The sequence below is a fragment of the Neolamprologus brichardi genome, chromosome 11 (genome assembly GCF_056152115.1).
Source record: "Neolamprologus brichardi isolate AB-2024 chromosome 11, ASM5615211v1, whole genome shotgun sequence".
In the NCBI taxonomy this organism is placed as follows: Eukaryota; Metazoa; Chordata; class Actinopteri; order Cichliformes; family Cichlidae; genus Neolamprologus; species Neolamprologus brichardi.
The window spans coordinates 16,684,103-16,709,981 of record NC_142114.1 but is presented as its reverse complement, the minus strand read 5'-3'; the positions used below and the strand labels follow the sequence as shown (position 1 = coordinate 16,709,981).

At 40.7% G+C, this 25,879-nt stretch overlaps 1 protein-coding gene across 1 annotated transcript; it reads right to left on the bottom strand.

Annotated features, from left to right (window-relative positions):
• Nucleotides 1-833: 833 nt before the first annotated feature.
• Nucleotides 834-25,119, bottom strand: cers2b (ceramide synthase 2b). The gene is made up of 11 exons (XM_006804842.2): nucleotides 24,672-25,119; nucleotides 11,223-11,396; nucleotides 10,607-10,724; nucleotides 10,382-10,500; nucleotides 7,907-7,964; nucleotides 7,642-7,692; nucleotides 6,838-6,930; nucleotides 4,967-5,095; nucleotides 3,840-3,946; nucleotides 3,580-3,733; nucleotides 834-3,329 (listed from the first exon to the last, which is right to left on the bottom strand). Exons 2-11 carry the CDS (start codon nucleotides 11,393-11,395, stop codon nucleotides 3,174-3,176), a joined length of 1,158 nt encoding a protein of 385 aa, XP_006804905.1. The 5' UTR covers nucleotide 11,396; nucleotides 24,672-25,119; the 3' UTR covers nucleotides 834-3,173.
• Nucleotides 25,120-25,879: the final 760 nt, after the last annotated feature.

The window sequence follows — 25,879 nt, the reverse complement described above, 5'->3', positions numbered from 1 at the left end:
CCTCTTTTTCGCAGCCTTTCTTAACCTGAGCAGTCCCTTTGGTACTACTGTTTTATGTGTGACACAATAATGTAAAATATGGATACATTGCTAATCAAATGAAAGTTGATTAGTTATAGTTATACATAAGCTCCAATACCAATACAATTAAAACCATCCATTGCACTGTGCAAAAGTTTTATACATGCAGTGGATACAACTACTTTATTCGTTAGCAAAGTCACAGTGCTCAACAATGCACAGTCTCAATTTCTTAATATTAAACTGCATAAACCCTTGAGGATGTCATTATGAGGTGACAGCGCCACCTAGTGCACGACTTTATCACCCATTTTATTATATCATTTTAGTTTGTACAGTGTTTGCACTGCAAAAACAGAACATTTCTGCAAATAATCAGAAAATGCAAGCTTTTAAATTATAGGACAAAGTTCAGGTAGTTCAGTTAGCTGATGGTGCATTTTCTTTAAATGTTCACATCTTTGGGCAAATTGGTCACAGAGCAGTGGTGGATTTCTTCGATTTTCTAAACACAGCACTTATTTTTAATGTGTAAAAGTGAGTCTATTGCACTAACTTTTTTTTTTTAATCTCAGGGACTAACTGTAGTAGCTTTATTATGCTGAGAGAAAGTTTTTTTTGTGTGTGTAAATATAGATTATTAGGCAAAAGTTTGACTGGTCCAGCCCACTTAAAATGAATTTATATTGTCCACGATGTAATTAAAAATGAGTGTGACCCCCTTGTATATATAATATACTCTTATTATAAAAGGACTGATTTACTTAGGATTAGTCGTGATGAATGCGAAAATAACCACAAATTCAGCTTGGTTTCATTGTGATTCATGATCTTTGCTTTTATCATTAATAACAATACTTAGGCATCATTAAACAAAAAAACAGACAAAAAATAATAATAACACTGTAATTAGGACACAGCTGTTTCTTCTGCATCGCTGGGGAAGAGAGGCTGCTGGTTGGTTGGGGGTTAGTTAAAAAGAACGTGGTAGTGGAATGAGGGTGAGTTTGAAAGGAAGGCATTTTATAAAGAAGAGAAGACGTGAGAGCATGTAGCAGTCTTAGGGTTGGATCTATGATGTGAGGTGGAAACAGGAAAGAAAAGGAGAGGGCATGAAGACAAGGAGAGCTTCCCATACATTACAGATAAGGCACTTGACATACAAAGCTTTAGAGCAACAAAACTCTGTAACACTCATTTCATGATTTCATCTAAAAACTAAAACAAAATAAAAGCTTCAAAGAACATACCTGTAAACACATTTAATACCCAGAATGATACTTAAAAAATTTACTCAGATCAACACTTTAAATTTGCAGCCGGGTTAACAATCAGAACCCAGACTATTGGGCAGTGACCTCGGGAAATCTGAAATTGTGAAAGCGTCCTGCTCCACTGTACTTAATGAAACTCCAGCATTTCAACAGAGCAACGCCCATTCGCATTGAGTCATCGCTCTTCAGTGGGTGGCATCGTCAATGCAAAACTGCTTGAGCTGAAGAAGAGAGGAAAAAGTTATTTAGCAGTTAGTTCAAGTTTTCTATCGGAGTTTATATTAATTTCTGGCTCTTTTATAGCCTAAACGCCAAAGAACTGTTGAACTCTGGAGATGACTCTACTGGAAGCAGGAATTGTACAAAGTGAGCCTTGGTGGATTAGGAATGAACAGAAGTTAAAGGGGACATATTATGCTCTTTTCCAGCACCATATTTTTATTCTTGGGACTCTGCTAGAGGAGCTTTGCATGATTCACAGTTCAGAATAATCATGGGTTATCTTGAAAGAAGCGGTTTTAGCTCCCTGCCAGGTCCCTTTGAAGCATGGTTTATAGTACTGCGCTGAATCTCCACTGCAGCGGGTGATGCTCGCGTTCATACTCGGGCACTGTCACTGTCAACATGAGTAAAACTGAGCTAATAAATCTGGCACAATACTGGATATTTGTAATAGTATAAGGGGCAAGCTAGATACAATTAAGGCCCATTAGATGCTGTTCAACTAATGTTTTATCCTTGTGCTAACAGCATACTGAGTTTACACTGCGTATCACTGCCAAACAGATGTGTTGCAGTTTCTGAGGTTTTTGGCTACGTCACACTTTTAACACAGTGCCATAAATCAGGTATGAGCCAGCTTTCTTCTGATTGGCTGCCTCTTGTAAACAAAAGGTTTTAACACTAAGTGGGTAGAGCTGTGTGCCCAAGATTACCATATTAGGGATAGCCTCTCTTTGTGACATCACACAGATGCAGGGGTAGAAAAAACTACCTGAAATAGAGCATTTAGAGTAACCTAAAGTCTGAGCTTTTGGCTCACAGGGAATGCCTGCACATGCACAGACCTCATTATCTGAAACTTTGGCCATGTTTAATGTGAACATCCATTATTAAAAGTTTAGGACAGAAAATATGGACCAGCACGATAGGTCCCCCTTTAAAAAAAAAATCTTGCTGATTACTAAACTCAAACCAGAACACTTTACAAATGGCACAAACCACACCGGAGAGCAGAGGAGCACAGTCCTACTGCAGGTTATTACTTTATATGAGAGACTCTGTACTTTTGTGCAAAGACATTGCAATAGCTGAACGGATAGTTGCATAGACAGAAACCTAGGGAAATAAATGCCCTATTGTGTCACCTTCACATAACCCACTTTCAGTTGTTTTGTTCTGTTAGTAAAAAGCAAACAAAGAATAAAGCAACTCAATTTCAAAGCAGAAGGCTTTAAAATGGCTTTTTCGTAGCCGTCAGCTGGCTCTAAGGCACACAGTCAGAACATGAAAGCTAAAGTAGAAGCAGCATCACCTCCTCCGCCCCCTCATCTGTCTTCTCCAAACTTTGCTCTTCTCCATTTTTTCTTCCCCGTCTCATTGAAAACGTTTGGGACTAACATCAAACAAAAGGCAGTGATACATTTTTTTCCTCTGATGACAAAGCGAAGACCCGTGCCACTTAATGTAGTGTATGTCATCTGCTGGATCTCTGTGCCCTCTAAAAAAACATGAATGTGTGTTGTGTAAAAGTAACAGTGCCAAATTTCCTCAGATACCCGCTGTTCTGGGTTTTAGGGGATCACTGGTCCCTCCCTCCTGCTCCTCCACTGAGGGATATAAGTCCTTCTTATGTTTCTCCATCCCGTGACTTTAATTTCACTGCCTCTTGCGGTGGTTGTTGTTGTGGACTGTGTGACCATTCTGCACCGGGCCATTTTTCTTCATATGCTTTTTCTCTCCTGCCTCCTCGTCCTCCTCCTCTTCTGATTCGTCCGTTTCATCTTTGTCGCTTCTTTCATCATCCACTTTTTCCTGAAGAACACCAGGAAAAGCTCATGAAAATATGTAAACATCATCATCAATCAGGGAGACCTCCTGCTCATGCTCTCCTGGAGCTCTGCAGAGTGTCAGAACAAACTCAGACTTTCAAACGCCTTATTCATTTTTGATCTGCAGCTTTTCAGAAGAGAGTATGTGCAAATTTGACTCACAGAAATAAATGTCTTGCAGCATTATTTTGTTTTTCTTGTTTGACCTAATTGATCTCTTTTGGTTTGCTTACATTGTTGGTGAGGAATCGGATTGCTATGCGTATAATGAGAATGGCCCAGAAGATATGTAGACACTGCAGAGTCATCAGCAGTCCGTTGAAAAAGTAGTAGCCGAAGAATGGCTTATAGATGGTCACTGGATACACCCACGTGCAGTAAATAATCCTGCAAGAGAGGCGGCGAGGATTAAGGAGAGTGAAGCACGACAAACAGTGGTATACTGCAGCAGTCAAAATGACTGTCTCAAATCTGTGTATGTGTGTGTGCTTACCAGAAGGGGAAGATAACAAGGCGGGTGACAATGAAGACTGCAGCAAATACAATGAAAATGTAGTTACAGGCATTTCTCCACCCAGCATAGTTGAACATCTTTGCAGACTGTTAGTGGAAAAGATAAAAAAAATAACCAAAAAGGGAAAGTTTCTGGAAAAAAAGCATTTAAGCTTCATTCATAGCTTTTTCTGTTTGTAAATGGGTCCTCTTGGGCTTGACTGCATGAATGACCCGCATGTAATAAAACCAAAGAGTATTCGTGGTATAAAGGAGGAACTTAGCCAATGGATCTGTAAAAGATTCAGAGGCTAAAGTGAAAGTGCTTTAAACACGTATTCTCTTTAAAGGCCAGCAGGGGGCGATCCTGTGATTACAAAAAGACTTCTGGTCTTCAGATTTCTTCCTCTGTGACCTCAGTGACACTTTTCTGATGGTTTTATGGTCTCAGCCAGTAACTTCAAACCATGCTGAATAAAGAAGTTCATTTTATAAATTATGTGTCAGATTATTGGCTAATGATTTGTGTGCTGTGTCCCCCATTTTCACAGTAAGCTCCACCCCTCGCTTGTTGCGTCTGGCAAACACTCAGATAAAATCTTCCTAACTTTTAACTGGACTTTGCTAACAGTGGGTGACTTCATGGCATCTATGTTCACCACTTATACAGTCTTTGGCAAAGAGTCAGTATCACATTCCTGCTATTTATGGCCCTTTGACAAACTAAAATACATTTAATGCTTAAGGAAATGACCCGAATAAAGAAAAAGAAAAAGAAAAAAAAGCAACAGGTTACAAATATTTCTATTACCTGATAAAAACCATGCTAATTAATGAAAGTCTAAAGTGTTTATATCCCACAAATAATATTTAAATTGCACTTTCCTCCACAAGGGGGCAGTATGTGATCAGTGTAAAGACAGAATACTCAAAGGCCAAAACATCCTGCTTAGTGGTGGCAGGGATAAATGACATCAGTGCAAACTGTGCAACATTCAAACACAGTTCTCACACCTCACGGAGTAAAATATCTCCAGGATGACAGGGTGTAAATATATGTTGAGCTACAGGTTAGTTGATTTTGGGCACGTGCTTTCCATCAGTGTATAAAATGAGGTGAGGCTTTACCTCGAGGAGGTAATCGGAGGAGTCGTGCACCAGCATGATGAGAGTTCCACAACGGATGTAGTTAACACACCAGGAGAAGCTGATGAGGAGGATTGTTGCTACATGGTGAACTATCTGCTCCTTGAAGTCCTGGAGAGGGGGAGACAGATGGTGGTGGTGGGTGGGGTTTGTGGGGGGGTAAAGATGTTTTTGAATTAATGCCCTGTACATGAAACAAAACACATATATAACCGTGCACTATGTTTTAACCAGGTACATGAGAATGCAAGTAAATCCAGCTTAACATTATCTGGGTTAGACTTCGTGCTGCTGAAACACACTGTGAAAGAGTTTGGCAAGAGTTTTTACCCCACTGCGCTCAGCTGACCAGGCTGAGCAAAGTCCAAGCCAAACACACTCAAAGGCGCACAATACACACGCACACATGTCACACAAAGGCATACTGAAACACACACGTGTCACAGCAGCCTAATGTCCTCTCACAGTCCATGCCAGATGTGAAACTGATCAGAGAAGCGTGACGAAAGACTCTTTGTCAGCCTTGTGTGCAGAATTATGATGCTACACAGAGATTCAATGGTGGCTGTGTCTGCACAAATGACATACTCATTTTACATTTTGCATGCCCCCTCTCCATGAACCACCACCTTATCATGGTAAAGGGGTTTGTCTGCCCTAATGATCCTAAATGCCACGTTGTCAAAATTTGTCCCCAGTAGGGTCTGCCAAGGCAAATTGGTTCTAGGTGAAAGGTCAGGCCAAGTGTGATTCACAAGACGCTTATGGAGCCACATTACCTCACCTGCATTGGGGTTACTGGAGCCCTGGAGGCAGGACTGGTCGACGGACTCACCCTTAGCCCTTAGATCACAGGGCTTAGCTGGGTTCAGTATGACTTAGTCTCATGGACCACAGGAGGAGATTCTCTCTGAATTTCTCAAGGTTCTAATTGTTGTGGAAATGTTGTCGCTAATACGTCTCTGCACTGTATGGAAGTTGGGGACATTGATTTGGGACTGTCTTGGTGGATCCCCTCTTTAAGAAGGGGGACTGGAGAGTGTTCCAACTTCAGGGGAGTCACACTCCACTAAACTAACAGACTAACTGACAGAGGAGAGTCTGTCTGTCAGTCAACCTTAGGATTCTGGAGGAATGTTTGAGCGTGAGTGTGAAGCATATGGGATGAGAATTAGCACTTCAAAGTCTGATGTGTTCCCAAAGTTCTCAATTGGAAAAGCGTGGAGCACCCACTCCAGGACAGGACTGAGTTACTGCCTCAGATAGAGGAGTTTAAGTGTATCAGGGTCTTGTTCACAAGTGAGGGAAGAGTGGTGCAGGAGATTGCAGCTGTACACAGCAGAAGGAGCTGAACATGAACATGAAGCTGTGTATTTACTAGTCAGTCACCAATGGTCACGACCTCTGGGTAGTGACCAAAATAATGAGAATGAGCTCCCTCCGAAGGGTGGCTGGGCTCTGCCTTAAAGGTAGGGTAAGGAGCTCAAAGAACAGCCACTACTCCTCCATACTGAAAAGCGCCAGTTGAGGTGGTTCCATCTGAATAGGATACCTCCTGGGCACCATCTATGTGAGGTATTCTGGTCATGTCCCACCTGGAGGGGGCTCCAGGGCAAACCTTGGCTCGCTTAGCAATGTCTTTGTGCTCCACTGGAAGAACTGCAGGAGGTGGCTGGGGGGCAAACGGTCTGGATATCTCTGCTTAGGCTGCTGACTCTGTCATCCAGACTGGACAAGCAGCAAAAAATTGATGGATGGATGGTTGGGAGGAAAGACAAATGTCTTTTCCTCCTTAAATCCTTTGTACTCCTAAATAAAGAAAATCTTTGTGTTCTTGAGATAAATTCACTTACTTTGCGTTTGACATCAGAGGCGACGCTGAAGAGTAGAGATCCATAGAAACCCAGTTCAATCATATAGTACCAATATTGGGACGGCAAGAGAGTCTGAAGGGGAGGATACAGATCGTTAATTTTAAAGTCAATATAACAGTTTGTGCAAATCACTACTGGGAAGCGGGGCTGTACTTTTTCCTGTATTACAGATTAACCTTCTAAATGTTCTCTGACGAAATTGATTTTGGTGTAATTTTAAAAATGACTAATGTCTGGTTTAACTTCAGAAAGTGCCAGTTAACACATCCAAGCTGCATGATTGTCACAGCAACTGTGTGAAGATATTATGTCAATATAGACCAAAATCTCTGAGGAATGCCTCCAGCATCTTGGTGAATTAATGCTAAGAAAAATTAAGGCAATTAAGGCTCCAATCCAGTATCAGCTGAATCTATATGTGTCATGCATCCCAACCGAGGGAGTATAGTTTACTAAACCAAAATAAAAAGCCTGAGGATGTTTTGGCACAGATATTCACTGAGTCTGGGATCGTCAGTGAGACTGTGAGAGAAGTGTTTATGTTAAAACACCTGCTTTAAAGTCCTTAAATCTGACCTTGACAAATGTCACCCATTAAAGACACTAAAACTAACACTATAACTAATCAAATCTAAAGTGAAACCGAAACGAAGAAAAGCCACTCTAGACATGTTGCTTCCAGGGAGAAACTTTATTACCTTCCAGGACCTTTTTGTTCTGGAGCTTAATTTAATGAACAGATACGCAGTGCATTTATTGTACTTAGTCATTCTAGAGACGTACCAGCACAGGAAAGCCTTGCCACATCTCCTTCAGGTCATACAGCCAAGGTTTCTGGAAGGACATGCAGGATGGGAATGAGACAGCAAAACACGACAGGTGTATTTATAACAACTGACTCAGCACAAGGATGAGTCAATGCTTCCCCCTCTGACAGCGCGAGAGGTGAGGTTATCACGGCAAAGGAAAAGGCTGGACAGGTCATGAATATACATAAAAGCATGAGAGGAGGAAGAGGAGTGGTCGAGGTTAACATAGCAGTACTCACATCGATGAGGGCGGCCAGGCCAGCAATGAAAGCAAGAAGGTAAAAGGTAAATCTCCAACTGCAAGAGAACACACACACATACAAACACACTTTCTACTCAGTCAATGAGGAAAGACAGTAGGCACATTTTCTACCAGCAGACACATAAATGCATCTCACTCACACACACACACACACACACACACAAATTCTCGCTTACAGTCACAAACACACAAGTTAAAGAGAGATGCCAGGCTGCGTGAACTGCCTGGAAAATCTGCTGATAATGTCAAACACAACACACACACGCGAGAACACACAAATGCACACACAAAGACACAGACACAGTCAAATATGTGCTAACAGACAATGAGAGCCACTAGACAACACCCTGTACTGGAGACAGTGATAAGTCATTGTCACTGCTCATACAGGTGTAATGAGAAGACGCTCCAGAAAACGCTGCAGCAGAGACACGGATACAGAGAAGGAGTGGGAGTGTGGGAGATACCCCAGTGGGGGGGAATAAGGAAGAGATACAGAAAGCCTGTTGTGTGCACATCCACAATACATCGATTCACAAGAAAAATGCCTTTACGCTGTAGCCCGCATAGTGAAAGACACACCATGACCAGAGAGCGACAAGCATGCAGTCACATGCACGCCTGCACACACCCACACATACACACCCACACGTCACATATGCACACACATCATTGTAAATTGGCTGAAATAATGTAAATGCTTGGCCCATACCTGACATCTATAATATTATTTGCTTTATTTGTTTGGTTTTTGTAGTTATTTTTCCCATCATGTGTACCAGGAAAACAAAATCACTTCAAAAGCGATTTTAAGCTATTTTTGAGCATTTAGCCCACTTAAAGCTGTTGTGACACACACAAATTCAGCATCACATCACAGTTACTAATCGAATTTGTGTTACAAAAGCTCTTTAATGACGTGTGTGATAGGCAGACAGAAAGAAAAAAATCATAAAACATGCTGTTTTCTGCACTTAAATCAGGTCACTTCAGTTCATGTGAAGGGAGGTGGGGTACAGAAAACTTTTAAAGGGTGCCGAAAATTATTTTCATTTTTCTGGCACCAAAGGACAAAAATGTGCCGCTAAAGTGTAAAGCACAGCCCGCCCAGAAACAACTGCTCTTAACGTGACATCAACTCCTGCAAACATGTGCAATAAGCTAAACCAAAGCTAAAGCGGCAAAGAAAGAGTGAGGTTAAAGCTGAGTGTATGGTGACTCCAGCCAAGCAGCCAAAGCCTGATTTTGCCAGCCAGTAACAAAAATGCTGATGAGCAGTCAGACTTAAAGCACTGCAGACTCCATCTCCAGTGGCTTCAGGCAGGTGTTCTATTGTTTCTTTGAGCTAATACTTAAACAGTAAAATACAGATCATGCGTGTGGCTTCATTAAAGATTTGAGTGGAAGAGACTTTACTACAGCTTAAGCTTTATGTTGCTAACTTATGACGTACGGCTAAGTAATGCAAATGTAATGAAACAAATGAGTTTCTTCAGGGAACAAACAGGTTCAACTTCAACCCATCCGAATACTTTGCAAACATATCGGTGCCTCCTGATTTTACACTTACAGTTTTGTAATTGTCATATTTATCAGCAACATCTCTCCGCAGGAAGTGCCATCATTAATGACATTTATGTCTTTACCAAGAACTGACATGCAGGAAATAAAGGGTTTGAAAAGCGTTTCCAGGGTGAGCGTGCACTGAAAAATGTCATGTCTTTTGAGCCTTGTAGGAAAAAACAAAGCTGTAATACTTCCCCTACAACTCCATCTCATGAGTGATGCAATCAGAGGCTCCAGAGAAGCTACAGAGACCCTGTGGTGGGTACAAACTGTATTTCTATCTCACTCTTTATTACAGTGACTTTTTCATCCACTGTACACAGCGTGTCCACCGTTTTCTGGGTAAATATGGTAAACTGATCTTTTGAGTTAAAAGCTTCCACAGATCTTCACCAAACATAAACAACACCCAAGCCAACAGATCATGAAAGACTTACAAACAGGACACATGGGATAATATAATCATAGGATTTCTCTGCATCCATATCAGTGGACAGTATATCTGCATGCTGTCAGTACTAGTATCGGTATCATGTTATCTGCTGTCTATTGTACTGTACTTATCTGTGAATCCTGTCAGCTGGTAGTAGCTGGCCTCAATAGCCTTGTGATCAGGCTGTTGGTTTAACTCGGCTTCTGTTACAGTAAATGTTGGCTTACAAATAAAAATAACCAACAGTGGTGACAGAGCCCCAGCTGCAAAGGCCCTGTGCTAATAAGCATGGTTGGATGTGTGTGTGTGTGTGTGTGGAGAGCAGGGGCAACATTGCAATGAGTGCAGAAATAGAGGGCTACTTTTGCCCTCAGAAATGTGCTCATATTGCCAGAGGAACACTCTGTGGACTCTACAGCAGTCATATATGTTTAGAAGAGCACGGATGCATACCTGGCCTCGCGAAACTTTTTGAGCAGACTCGGTCTGTCCTGGTTCCTTCGTCTCCTGAACCATCGCTGCACTTGTCTTTCTGAGTAGCCAGTCTTCTTGCAAAGGCTTGCTACTGAAGACTGAGAACAGCGCAAAGAGGTCAGATTTGATTATTTTCCCAGTGATTTAGTCGAGAGCTGCATTAGAGCCTTTGTGATGTTGCAATAGAAGGCCAGAGGTATCTACCTGTGTGGGGTTTTTGGTAATGTTACAGTAGTAGGACTCCAGTGTGGGGTTGTGTGGGACCTTGAGCCGCACCGTGTCTTCAACCCCGAGCAGCGAGGCCAGAGGCGTGGCCACCATCCTGCAATTGTGACATGTTGGGATTAAAAAACAGTGACAAAAAAAGGAAGCATAGGTGTGATCATTAAATATTATATAATCCGATATTCAAGCTATTATATATAAATCTTTTTTGTAAATGTGTTGTCTTGATTACACTGTTTCTTTTATTATATATTCTAACAATTCTGTGGCTGAATAGGAGGTAGACGTGAAAAACAATGAGGAACAGAGTCTCCTGGCATTAGTAGGGAAACACAGATGAACGCTGATTAGCTCCTGGAAACAGGAACGCTGTTTGCACACTTATGTGGAAAACAACAACCGCTGAAGAAACAATGGGAATTTATTCATCATAGATCTGGGCACAACAAAAGAATGATTAAGTAACTACTGAGGGGAAAAAAGCATAAACTAACTGAATACAAAGTCAGGAGAGATTAAAGACATAAAGAAATGCATAAACGCATTAAAGGTAAATGTCTGAGATAGAATAAGACAGCGTGAAAAATGGACCGACCTTTCAAAGATCTGACGGATAATGAGGAATATGAGGGCAATGGGCAGCGCCACCCACAAATCTCGGGCCTTGGCGTACACTCGTCCATCCCGATCCTCTAGGTCAGCCCAGCCCAGGCCCTCCGGAAACCACCGCCGCTCCTGCCAGAACCACTCACTGAGCTCCGACAACATCCTGAAGCACACGGACACAAACGGAGTCAACACTTTCAGACAGCGTGTAACCCAAGCTCCAGTACAATAGCTATCATTTAGACCCGCAAACCCTAAAGCTTGTTGGTGTCAAAATAGGTGAAGAAAAGACAGCTGGATGTTTGCTAGAACTCGCAGGTCACACCTATATTTTATAACAAGGCATTCTAGTTAGAGATTGTGAATATCACCTCAACTTGCTCCTTTCAGTGTGAAGGAGCAACACCTCTACTCCAAGCCCATCCTCAATGGCCAAGCACCTCACCCGTAACTAACATAAAATTAAAGTGCTATTAGAACACTTACATTATCTTACGTCAGTGAAAACATGTCTGAGTTGCAGGACTCTCATTTCTTAGTATAATGCTGCCTCTTAATGATTTGGTGGTGTTTTTTTCTTGTTTTCCCTTGAGGATGTCATGGGCTGGACTGAGATGGTTTGCGAGCCTGTCTCAGCCCTCAGGCCATATTTTGCCCATATGTGGTCTATAGACTGGCTATACACGCACCCACTATACATCCCTGGCTATGTATATAGGAGGACAACTGTAATCGGATACATCATTTGGAGAATTGGATGATTTCCCCCTATGTGGAAGCCTTCCTATGTGTTTCTTACCATGCAAATAACTGAGCAAATACAACATGCATAGAAGTCAAGAGGCCCTCACAGGAGAGGAAAAGGCAGAGCAACAACTAAGCAAATCTTTCCCTCCACATGTGCTTAGTCGAGGGCAGCACTTTCTCCTCAGACAGTACATAGCTGAATATTTCTGATGCAAAGTTCAGGGAGTGCCAGAAAGAGAGAGTGTAAAGAGGTTTGAATGAATATCTGTGGGACGTGAGTCATGAGTCAGTCGTAAGTGCTGAGCAGCGGGGGCGCCCCAAAGCACTCTATCTCCGGTGTCCCCCTGCAGATCTACAGTAACTCCCCTCCCAACAACTGCAGCTGCGAATGCCAAAACCTCGTAACCGCTTCATCCCCACTCCCATCCCCACCCTGCTGCTCCCTGCCAGTTATTTGAAAAGGATTCCCTCCTTAGCTTAGAGAGCCAAAACCATGTGTAATGCCTCCTTGTCACGACTATCTTTAAAATTTACAGCCTAAACCCTACTTAGCCATTAATGTTGATAGAGTTTTACAGAAAGAGAAGCAGAAGCAGTAAAACAACTGTGCGGTTCATAAATTTTTTAGCATGTCCTTATCTGTGTTTGGAGCTGTGTTTGGTTTTAACGTTTCTGATAAGAGCTCACATGAAATACTTTAATATCAGAGCAGAAAAAGAGTTTCTCTGAGAAATAAATAAGCGCCTTTTCTTTAAATTAGACCCTTATAATGTGGAAAACACCCATTAAATGGATACAAAGGGGACATCTAAACATTACTTGTTTCTCCTGACCAACAAATGGAAACTGGAAAGTATGCAGCTTTTCTATTACTGATTATCTATTATTAATCCAGCATTTGTCATATAAAGAAGAAGTGTACTGTTTGACTGACCTCCTTCCTCTACTGGCCTTTTATTGGTGTACTGAACTCATCAGACTGATTAGTAGTTGTTTACATATTTAAACATGTGAAAGATTCCTAGTTTGACCCCAGGAGGAGACACAAATCGATTTGTAATTGGGATCGAAATAAACACACTGGAAGCGATTTGCTCGAAGCTGCTAGCTTGTTGTCAACGGACAGCCAAACCTCTGGTTGCCCAGGTAACACTCTAATATAGGCATGTCAAACGTAAAGCCCAGAATTGAGTCGGCAAAGACTCCAAATCTGCCCACTTGACAGGTTTGGAAAATGTGGGCACATATTTTCCACTTTCACTGATCTGACCCACTTAAGAAAGTGGGCAGTATGTGGCCCTTGATGTAGAATGACTTTCACGTATTTAACGAGCAGATCATATGCCAATCAACAGTATTCTTCGCTTTCATTGGTAGTTACCTCTGTTGCTCACCTGCAGGTATTTCTCCCATAGTCACAGGCTTTAGGAGCAGCCAAAAGTAGCAGCTGATAAGCTCATGATTATTCCACTTAATCATACAGACTTTGGGAAAATGAAAACACAACTGCAGTTTTAATTTCAGCTATTATCAATTACTAAAACAAACATTGTGCCACTTTCTGTGTTGCAAGACTCCTTCTCCTTTTTTTTGCTATTCAGCACATCCTTTCCCTTTCCTGTTGCCCCTAAATAAAACTCCAGATTCACTCCCAGACAGACCACGGCAGTTTTAGCTCAGTTAATTATTAATTTATTCAGTTTTTCCATTTGGATTATAATTAAGTTCAAGTCTTCTCTTAAATAAAGACAAGTTTCTTTAGTTTCATGATTCCACAATTTTCCTGGTTATTTAGATGTTTTCATTTGTAACAGAAAAGCCATAAATGATCTTTTATGTTTAACTTCATAACTAGTTCAAGAAATTCAGCTTCACTTCATGTAAACTGCAGCTCACTGACACTGTTGGCTACGTCTCATGGTTGAGTGCTTCAGTTATTTTCCTCATCATGTCATGTTAGTCATGGCCCCAGTTTCCTGTTGCAGGAGCACGGCTGACTGAGCATTGGGTTGCCCCTTCTCGCACCCCACCACCCCCTTCTTTTAACACAGGTAGTGGTGGATGGGAAGGGTGACATATTTTTCCTGGTCACTTTGCCAGCTCTTCCACTTCGGTAGCCCTACATCTCACTTCTCCCAGAGTGCGCTGCCAGATCTTAAGAGCTTCGCTGAGCAGGGTTTTTGCATGCATGTCTGGCTCCATTATATAAAAACAACAACAACAACAACAACAACAACAACAACGGTGTAATCTCATTGAAATCCGATAACTAAATGAGCTTCTGAGCATCACTACGGATGGCCAAAAGAGCAGATGGCACTTATTCCCCTGTATAAATATGTGATTTCCTATAATTAAAAATGACTAAACACTGTTTATGAGTGTGTCCGCTGTGATTAGTTCACCAAAAACATACACACAAAAGCAAACAAAGGGGGGAACAAAGTTCTTTTAATTTCTCATTATTGTAGCAGTATGTGGTGAGTTCAGCTTAGGATCCCAGAGGGTATTTTTAGGGTGACTTGTTGAGTTCATGCAGTGAATTCAGCATGTTAAAGCACTTTCCCCCCCACAGCTTTCCTAACCCTTCATGCTATTGGCTCACTAGGTCACATGATCAGACTCTGACCATTTTAATGGTCCAATAAAAATAAAGGAAGCCTCTGGCAGGGGAGGGAAAAGGAAGTTGTCTGTGTATGTCCCTTTCCTTCTGTTTTTCTGACAATGAATGTACAGTACAAGCATGTTTGGTGATTATCAACAGCTCTCTCAGTTCACCAGCAGTCACTGCTGTTTCTTTTTATATTTTCCTGGATCCTGGGTTTTCAAACAAGTGATGTAGTTTCTCAGAATTTTTAGCAAAAACCTACACAGACACTCACTGGTTCCTGGTACAGAGTCCAGGAAAGTTTGGGGAATGTAAACAGGCTGCCACCACACAAAGGAAGCACTCCAGATTTCCCATTCATCTCCACAGATTAAGAACATCTCATGGAGATTTACAGTCAGCCTTTTTCTGGATGGTGGAGGGCTGAGTCAGCCAGAGGAACATAAGTCACGAGACAGTAGTGATGTGCTCTGACTGTGAGTCACTTGTACCAAGCCACCTATGATTGTACAACCATCCATTTACTCATATTCATCAAAACTTGACACATTCAACAGCAAATGAAAATCCAAAATCAAATTTAAAATCCTTTTCATCACACACAAAGTCTTGAATAATCAGGCCTCCTCTTATCTTAAAGACCTCGTAGTATCGTATCACCCCATTAAAGCACTTCAGTCTCAGACAGTTCTTGGAATATTTAAAAGTAGAATGGGAGGCAGAGCCTTCAGCTTTCAGGTCTTCCTCCCCTCACCCCACACCTGTCGTGGCAGATGGCCGCCCCTCCCTGAGCCCGGTTTTACCGGAGGTTTCTTCCTGGTAAAAGGGGGGTTTTCCTTCCCACTGTTTCCTTTCCCCACTGCTCTTGGGGGGATATAACAAAATAAAGCACATTGAGGCAACTGTTGTTGGGATTTGGCACTATATAAATAAAACTGAGCCTTTAACTATGAAGTGAATGAATGGATCACTCACACGATAAGCTATAAAAACTAATATTGGAGACCAGAAAAAATGGTACACTGAAGGTAATTTTAGCAAAATTGAAAAGACTGGAGTTCTGCTGTTGGACATTTTTTAAACATGGGTTGTTCTGAAAAACTAAACTAAATTCAAGTGTGGTACTTACAGGATGTCACTGTTGTAAAAAGTCAGTTTGTGAAATTTCTTCCTTCCTAGATTTTCCACCAGTAGCTGTAAATCGTTTTATTGAAAAGTGGAAGTGTTTAGTAACTACAGGAATTCAACCACAAAGACCACATAAAGTTACAGAGAGGGGTCGCCAAGTGAGTAAAAATTACTAACAAACTGCAGACTCAATAACTGTGGAATTGAAACCTCCACTGACATTAACATCAGCACAAAAACTGAATGCCAGGAGCTTCAAGTCCTGTCGCTGTAATGTGTTGGTGGCCCAGTACTTTTGCCCATATAGTATATTTTAAATATCTTTAAAAAAAGTGGCTGTTTTTATTTTAAACAACAATATGGAAGTAAAAAAAAAAGAAGGATGAAATAGTAGCTTATCTATAATACGTTGCTGATCAAAGTATCACCAGTTCATCTATATTTATATATAACATACTGCAGTACACAATTCTTTCCAACATACTTTAGCATGTATTTTTTCCTGGTATTACTCACACAAATACTATGTTTTTGTAAAAGGAAACACACAAGGATTCACTAAATAAATCTTTTTCGCAGGATTAGTTTTAAACTTTTTTAACATAAAAATGTTAGAAATTTGTAATTAGAATATAAACAGGTTATACAATATCTGTCACTGATAAAGAAAACAGTTTACGTATGATAAAGTAATAACGTGTAAAATATAACGAGAGTCATAAACTATCCCACTCATTAGTTGATAAAAAAAAGCTAGTTAAAGGCTCATAAACTGCTGGGCCTGGTGATTTATTACAACTGGTTTGATAAGGATATTGAGTTACATCTCAGTCACTTGGTACTAAGTGTTTGCTCAATGCTTATTCTATGTTTAAGTTATTTAATGAATTTCGTAAATTTAGACTGCAGTAAATCTGATATTGATTTTACACTGAAGATCTATCCATGTATATATGTAGATGGATGAAGTTACATTTTTATCATAATCGCATGACACGTCATCATTGGTGGGGACAGTGTTAAGCCATATTGAAAAAATTATCTCTACTGATATTGAAGAAAACATCATCTATAATTTTAAGGGTCGTGGTGTTGTTGGAGCCTATTCCGTGCTGATATAGGCAAAAGGTCCCGAGTCTGTCACAGTCAGCCTAATCACGTTCACGCATGCAGTCAACTAATAACAAAGCTCACATTGATGTGTTTGGATTTTTGGAGGAAAACCACACAGCCACAAAGAAATCCTGCAAACTCAACCCAGAAAGGTCAGCAGGTCTGACCCCAGAACCTTCTTGCTGTGAAGAAACACTGCTCACCACTGCACCTCTGTCCTGCCCTTTGGCATAGTCACAACATCTAATCTAATTATCTTCTATTTCTGGGCACAACGTTTTTTCATCTATATGGTGTTTTAAGTACTGATTCGTGTTCATACACACATAATTTATACTTACCGCTCTTAATTTTTAATTGATTGATGATTTTATTATTGTGCTGTGCATAATTTACATTTGTCCATTCCCAACAGGTTTATAAGCCACCAAGAACAAATAACCAGAACCAGGGAAGCCTCGTCACTTACAAGTACTGGAGAAATAATCGGACCTGACGTCTTTTCTGACCTTTGGAAACAAAGCTTTGGCAAGAAGACTTAAAAGGGCAGAAAAGTCCACATTTTGAGCCCTGCACATGACAGATTTCTAGGTTAAAGAATTAAAAACCACTTGGTTATGTTCTACCAGCAAAACTACTTGGTTAGGTTTAGGAAAAAAAAAGTGGTTCAGGATAAAATGCAAAGGCTGGCACCTTTTTTAAAGCTCAGTTTTCTTTGCTGTCAAGGGGACACATAACCTGCTGGACAGTGTGGACAGCATAGATGCTGCGGACATAAAATATACTTCCTATTAAAATACATCAATTGCAAAGGCATACTGTCACATAAACACAAGACAGTTTGTGTTTTGTTATGAGACCAGAGTGGATTATCAGGCCACATAATCAGCCAGGCTGATAATCAGGCAAACCCTAATATCAACCCCTAATTGTAGCGCAGTGTTGGATTCATACAATTTTTTTGCAACTCAAACTCTTCAAATACTTTCATCTCAGCTGTGGACTAAATACAGTATGTCAAGCCTCCCTATATACACTGTTTATGTGTTATGGTCCAGGTCACAGCTACGGATTAGGAATCACAGTACAAACCATGAAAACCTGAATGCACACATTGTGGGATGAAGTGGCAGTTCAGGAGGCTGACATGCTTTCTGCACATGGTTCATTAGCTGTAACTCAGGTCATGCTTTGGATATTCTGGGCCAGAGAGTTTTCAGGGTGAGTCATACACATTGTTCACATTTTAGATGTCCTTACACTGGATTAAAAAAAATAGCTTTTTAAAATAGATATTTTTATTAGACGTAGCAAATAAAGAAACACAAAAAAAGCATAAATGTGAATTATATGTTTTACGTGTAAGAAAATGCGAAATCATCCTAAAACAGACAGACAGCTCAACGTTTCATCACTGTCACGCAGTCTGTGTGTTAGATAGAGATCACAAGTTGGTCGGTTTTAGTACCACCGACACTGATCTGTGACACTGATGAATTATTGATGAGACCGTTCAATCAGGCAGCAGACTGATTCGAACAGGCTTGTTCAGGTGGTGTGGGGACATCGTCACACTGATTTTCTTCTCCTCACAGTTCAATTTGGCCCCTTTGAGCAAGCACAGCGCTCTCGCTGAGGCCAAGCGGTTTGCCCTCTGGACGTATAGGATGCACAAAAACAGACAACAGAATTACTGATTACTCATTGAACAGTTTGGAAGAAGAAGAGGTAATCATTGACAGCTGACAGCTGTTATCTGTCCAGGTTAGGCTGAGGTTAATGAAAAACTGCATTGTCTTTTCTTTTCTCTGCTGTTGGACTTCTGTGATGTTTAACCTGGATGGATGCAAAGATTCAGTCTGTAAGAGCAGCACAGCAGTTATTAATTGGATGACTGATTAATCATTTAAATTAACTGCTGCGTGAAATCCTTCAAAAAAGTTACAGATGGTCATCAACCAACAGTGTGGCACAGGCTAGAAGCAGCCTATCTAAAGCAGCGTTTATGGTCACAGTAATTGTGACATCATCATAACCTCGAAGGGGGGCTGGCGTAGCTCTATGTTGGTTCTACACAGAAATTTGCAGACCCTTATCTACATGCTTTGCACCCAGTCTGAGGGCTACTCTTGCTTGGTTATGTTTGTGGTGTTGTTGTTCCTTTAGTTTAGCTCCTCCCACTAAGGAGATAATAGACAAAGATCTTCTTTATGGGGAAGCAAAACCAGGCATTAAAAATAATGAAAACTGTCCAGTGCGGCCACTGTTTATGGTTCTCATGCTGCTTTTTTGATCTTTGATGGTGTTTCTCCCTCTTCCTAGTGAACTCCACTGTCACTCCTTTTCCTTTACAAGCCCACTTTTTCAACCAATCAGCATTTCATCTACGGACAATGTCAATCCTGAAAGACTAGGCACAGTTTTTTTAGAGGACTGCATGGAAGCAAATCATCAGAGTCAATCCTCTACTCAGCATATCCTAATGGCAGCGCAAATAGACACAAATGCAATAGCTGGGAGTCACGTCACTCCCAAGTTGAGTGCCTTCCAACTAATAAAATCAGAAAAGTAAATTGATTATAAGTGTAAATTAGCGTAAACACTGATAAGTGTAAATGGTAAATGGACTGATTCTTATATAGCACTTTTCTACTCTCCCAGAGCACTCAAAGCGCTTTATATAACATGCCACATTCACCAATTCACACAAGCACTTCCTCCTATGCTTTGTAAGTGCTTTCTACCTAACATTCACACACATTCATACTCCAATGAATGCACTGGAGAGCAACTTGGGGTTAGTGGGTTACTATCTTGGCCAAGAATATTTGGCATGCACATTGGGGGAGCCGGGGATTGAACCACGAAGCTTCCGATCAGTAGATGACCCTAAATGAAATTAAATGTGTGTAATTAAATCTTCCAAAAAAAATTGAATCATTCTCATAAACTTAGAATTAATCCATTAAAAATACACAGAAGCAGATACCGTTTTGTGGAAGCGGCCATGTTACCCTTCCGTCTCAAATACATTGGCTGTGATGGACATCGCTGCTCCGCCCAATCACATTTTATGCATATAGCTAGAGATCATCCCCATGTATAGTATACCATAGACAGCAGAGAAAAGAACTAGACAGCGTGCATATGACCAGAATGATATAAAAGTGGCTGATTTCACAGTGTTCATTAGAGTGGCAAACTGGGGCAAGAAACTGTGTCTGTGGCAGCTGGTTTTAGTAAACACCACTCTGTAGCACCTGCGTGAAGGCAGCAGTTTGAACAAGCTATGTTATATATATATATATATATATATATATATATATATATATATATATATATATATATATATATATATATATATATATATATATTAGGGGTGCAACGATACTCGTATCGATATTGAACCGTTCGATACAGTGCTTTCGGTTCAGTACGCATATGTATCGAACAATACAACATTTTTAATTTATTTTATCAACGAGTATCGTTGCACCCCTAATATATATATATATATATATATATATATATATATATATATATATATATATATATATATATATATATATATATATATATATATTAGGGGTGCAACGATACTCGTATCGATATTGAACCGTTCGATACAGTGCTTTCGGTTCAGTACGCATATGTATCGAACAATACAACATTTTTAATTTATTTTATCAACTTTCCTTCTGACGGTGCTGTCTGTGTTGAGCGCTCGACAGTGCAGCCTAGGCGGAGTAGTCGAACACAGATTCACTGAGCGCAGGGCAGGCTAGCGAGACAGAAGTTAAGCTGTCCTTGCAATATGGCAAATTGAACCTCCCCCACCCACATTCAGATCTGGCGTTTGGAACTATTTTGGTTTTCATGTGACGTATGACCCTGAAGGTAAGCGTGCCATGGACTAAAGTAAAACAGTATGTTGGATGTGCCAGCAATGCTCAATTACATGGGTGGGAACTAGTGTGTTGGCCGTCCAGCCCCACGCAAGGGGCGATTCGCGGTAGCTCGTTAACTGAGATTTGCCGTGTTGTGGGGTTAACGTCATTTCAGATTATCGCTGACAGCACTAGTGGGAACACAACGAATATGACTGCACAGTTACACCGACATCATCCTAGTGCAAAGACAAGTGGAAGCAGAGAAAAACAACAAGCAGGCATGCTACAAACTTTACCTGAGTCATTTAGACAGCCGTTAGCACATGATTCTCCTTATGGGGACCTGATATGTTTAATATGCTGCTGAGAATATAGCCCAGAAGAAGCGTATAGTATAGCTTTTCTTTTGGAAAGAGCCATTTCTCTGTAATAAACTCTCTTTTCCAAAGATGAGTGATTCCTCATACAGGGCTTGCAAAATCGCTAGCCCGACGTCCTGGGGCTAGCAATTTTTCCAGTCGGGCTGCCCTGCCCTGCCCGTCGGCCTATCGTAGGAAGGAAAAATATATGTCAATGCAATGTAGCTGGGTAATTATGTCATTGGCATCGGTGAGCCACTGTCAATATGTGACATATTGAAATCGGGTTTGAATTTGCACTTGTTTTTTGCTTTCACTTTGCAATCGCGCGAACTGTGTATGGAGAGCGACAGTACTGATTGGTGAGTGATGATAATTTGCGCACCAATTCCTCTGACATCATCTTATCAATCGTTAGCTTACTATGCAAACATGACAAGTGAAATCTCCCGCAGCAAGCTTAAACATGTGAGAGGTTGATCGCGCAGAGAATCGCTGAGCGTTATGTGAGTGCGTGTGTAAAAGCAGCAGGATATATATTTTAGTTCTGCTGAGCCAAATAAGACAGGTCAGGGTGAAGAAGTGACAGCCAAAGAAAAGCTTACCACAAAACGGAAAAGTTATGACAAATCAGACTATAAGGCAAAAAGAAAGTGCAGCTTTATGGTTTCATGGACAAAAGAATTTCTGTGGCTGCAATATGACGAGCTATATAACCAGGGCTGCACATAAGTGGTCCGCAGGTGCGCATTCACTGTCAAAATAAAAAATGCGCACAAGATAAGAAGTTGCAATGCGTGTTTGCATACATAAGATTTTCTGGAGGAGGACAGACATTTGTTTAGAACTCTTAAAGATGTCGAAGAAGCAAGCTCCTTTAAGCAATTACTTTGGTGTTCCTCCACCTCCAAAGAAATGCCAGAAGGAGTCCGAACCACAAAAGAAGCGCTTATTCTCGGAAAAGTGGTTGCAGGAGGTGAGCTGGCTTCAAACAAATGATGAACGCACAGAGATGTGGTGCAGAATGAGCCGTGAAAATTTAATAAATGACAAATTAATAAAGAAGCATGAACATTTTTTTTTGTACCGAAAAAATATCGAACCGTGACACCAAAGTACCGAACCGAACCGAGAATTTTGTGTATCGTTGCACCCCTAATATATATATATATATATATATATATATATATATATATATATATATATATATATATATATATATATATATATATATATATATATGTTTATGTTAGTTTATGTATAGATTAGACATACGGCCACCCTCCCATCTCGAGACAACTGACAATGAGCCAGCTAAACAAGAACAACAACAGCTGGTTATAAGTTAATGTTTTGCCAGCTACTGTTAGGCTCAAATGTCATAAAACTGAAACTTTCTCTCTAATAAACACTTTGATTACATTCTCACATCATAAGAGTTAGTCACTTAGTGTCCAACAATGAGCTACTTCGAAGAAAGTTTCACTAACACCGGCTAGCAGCAGCTAACACACACGGAGGCTTCAGAAAAGTTCAGGATAACGCAACAGCTCATCTCAGTATTGCTATCATTAGATACAAGTAAGCTTCACTGACTCGTTGACTATTGGACTCTTCCTTTTTATAGCCTCCTCCAGAGTAAACACAAGAGGAGACACAAGTGGACACAAACTGAGGTAAACAGCAGACTAACAGCCTACACTAACTACAGATGGTCAGTAGCCAGAGACATTTGTCCTACCTTCCCAAGATTTATCAACATGAATCGGAAGTAGTTAGAAAAAATAACGTAGTTGACCTCAATCTGTAATCTACTGACATCTAGTGGTGAGATTTTACACACTGTAACTCTAAAAATGCTGCAGCAGTATGTTCAGACATAGAGCCCTCTCAATGTTCTGCATACAGCTTTTTTAGCGAGTCACAAATACACAACAGCTGCCACACTGTTTTAAAGCTTTACAGTTTTATTACTGTTTACAGTCACTGATCTTGGATTGTTAAGTCGGGGTTGTTGGAGCTGCTCTGGAATGCACTATTGTGCTGGTGTGCACACCAGCCAAAACACTAGTTAGCAGGAGGGTTTCTCTCTCCAACTGATCTTTCAGACCATCAAAAAGAAATGACAGTGAAAGAATAAGTAGTTAGAAATACGTAGGAAGAAACAACAATACCAAACCATCTAGTTCCAGTTTTAGGGAGTTAAATGTCAGGTTATAGCATAGGTTATGGTGTAGATTTAACGTAGAAGTGCAAATCCCACTTAATGGTCCCTTTTGGGCCACTATTCATTTTATTTTCACTGCACAGGAGTAAAAGTCTGTAAAGTTAAAAGTACTTCTATTCCCTCATAAGGTGACAGAACTCTAAACGTAGTGTCTATTTAAAGTACCACTGAGTGCACATCTCCTCAACACGTTATAGTTACACAATAGCACAGTCAAAAAGCTGTTGGCAACAGGCAGCACCTGTAGCTGCTGTCCCTTAAATACATACACCTAAATAAGCAGTAAACACAAGAGATGCCAGCTGGTAGCCGGAGCTGCAAACATAAAACAATAGTGGCTCCTACAGTGAAGCCATATATACACACTATGGTGGTTAACTAAACAAGAACTGAATATGAGAAGACTTCTCATTCTATCAACGGGTTGTTTTGTTAATGTTATAAATGCTAATTAAATGTAAAAAACAAAAAACAAAAAACAATTTAGCAAGAAACAAAATATTATATTGTCTGGCCATTAAAGCATATAGTAAAGTGGGGGTTTCTGTTTATACAGTATCCTTCAACTTATTAAATGTGGGTCTATATTGGCTAAGTGCTAAAAACATCTCCGGAGTGGACTTCTTTACATTAAAGGGAAAATGTTGTACAAATTGGTTTTATTGGTCTGACTCACATATGGCACTCCTGTAATTAACCTACTTCTTGGATATTATAACTGTGACAATATATTATACATACTTGCCTGCTATGATGTCACGTATTTACACGTCTGAGTATGAAAGAGTCATTGTGGCAACATCAACAAAACAAACAATTATTTCCCGTATGGCAGCTACAGCTGCCTCCTCTCGTTTTAAAGCTTTAGTATTTATGTTTACTTAGCATTCTGCAAATTTGCTTTAATGTAGCTACTGCAAAGTGAACCATATTAAAGACTGCCTGAAGGAGATGGTGAAACGGAGATTATTAAACATAGAAAAAACGATATATATTATTTAAAACTATATTTGTATAGTGGGGCTGTGACTTGTGTGTGTTAGTTACAGTGATAATGTGGCTAGTTAGCAAACTAGCAATCCACCGTTCAAGCACCAGACTGCCCTCGTGTCATCATATTACACAGCCACTGGCAGGAATAATTAACCTACCATCACATATGAACCCAGCTTACGCCGCGTTTTTATTCTCTTTCTTTCGTTAAGAGACCGAAAGCGGCCTGTTATTTTTAATTGCCCGATTCCTGCATGAGTGCGTAATGACGTCTGAGGTGAGCGAAGATGCGGAGCGTGCGTCTCCCGCAAACACTCAGGCGCACAAAACGACCTACGTCTACCACCCGACATGAAAGTGAAACGGTACTTACTTTGGTGTCTTTCTCGCGCCGTGAAGAAGAAGAAAAAAATCTTCTTTCCACCAAAAATTGTCAGTTGTTTTTTGTCTTTTTCTCCTGGTCCCGCGTAGATAGCTGGAAAGAAAAGCTAACGGTGCCGTTGAGTGTGCCCAGCCCGCTGGTTGTGCTCAGAAGGGCGCAGCTTACTGATTTTTACATGTTTCCATTGGGAACAATGTGCGAAAAAAGGGAAGGAAAGGGGAGCTACAGATGGGGGAGAATTTGTGAGATGCTGCAATGCGATATCGGCGGCTTTTCTCCCAGCAGTGTTCAGGTAGTTTTTTTTCCCCCCTCCCTCGTCGTGTCCCAGCTAATTCCCCCTCGTGTGTCCCGGGAGTCGACGGGGGTCTTTGTGGCCGGACAGAGGATGGGGTCGGGCCGGCAGGAGAGCGGACTGAGAGGCGCAGACAGAGAGGGAGGAGTGAGGGGATAACGGAGAGGGAGGGACGCAGATGACGTCCAAGCACATGAGAGAGCATTTGGCTCATACACACTCACACACACATCCGCGTTTTGTTTCCGCTCGGAATAAGTTTTACCCCTAAATCTTTGTATCCGAAACAGCCGTGTTAATCCAAAGTGTCTGATATTTGTTTTTGTTTTTTTATTTAAAAAGCTATCAATTTTTTTACATTTCGTAACTTACAATAGTTTTCTGATCGGCTGGAAGCTTTGCCGTGGCTGACCTTTAACCTCGTTATTTGCGGACGTAGCATCTGCTGTTGACTGAATGTTTACTATAATGTAGAAATCTTTTGGTGATGTCCCACTCACTCGTGACCTTTCTGTTACATTTTACTGGGCGTTTAATTAAATATTTTTAAATACATAATAGTAATAATAATAATAATAATAATAATAATAATAATAATAACAGGATCATTACAATAGGATATTTTATTTTGTATATTTTCTACAGACATAACTATTTTCCTAGTGACACGTGAACTATAAGAGAAGCAGCTGATGGGTCAAAGGATCTTCATATCTGACTCACAGCCAGCCTGTCAAACAGTTTGTTCCAGGCAGTCACAGTTCAGATCAGATCAATAAGGCTGTGCTTGAGTTTACCTAAGTTTAATTATATTAAATACTATATTTGGCCCACAAAGTGAGGGCTGGGGGTGGGGGTATGTCTTGGTCCTAACTTAACTTTGAATCATACAAGTATTTGAATAGGT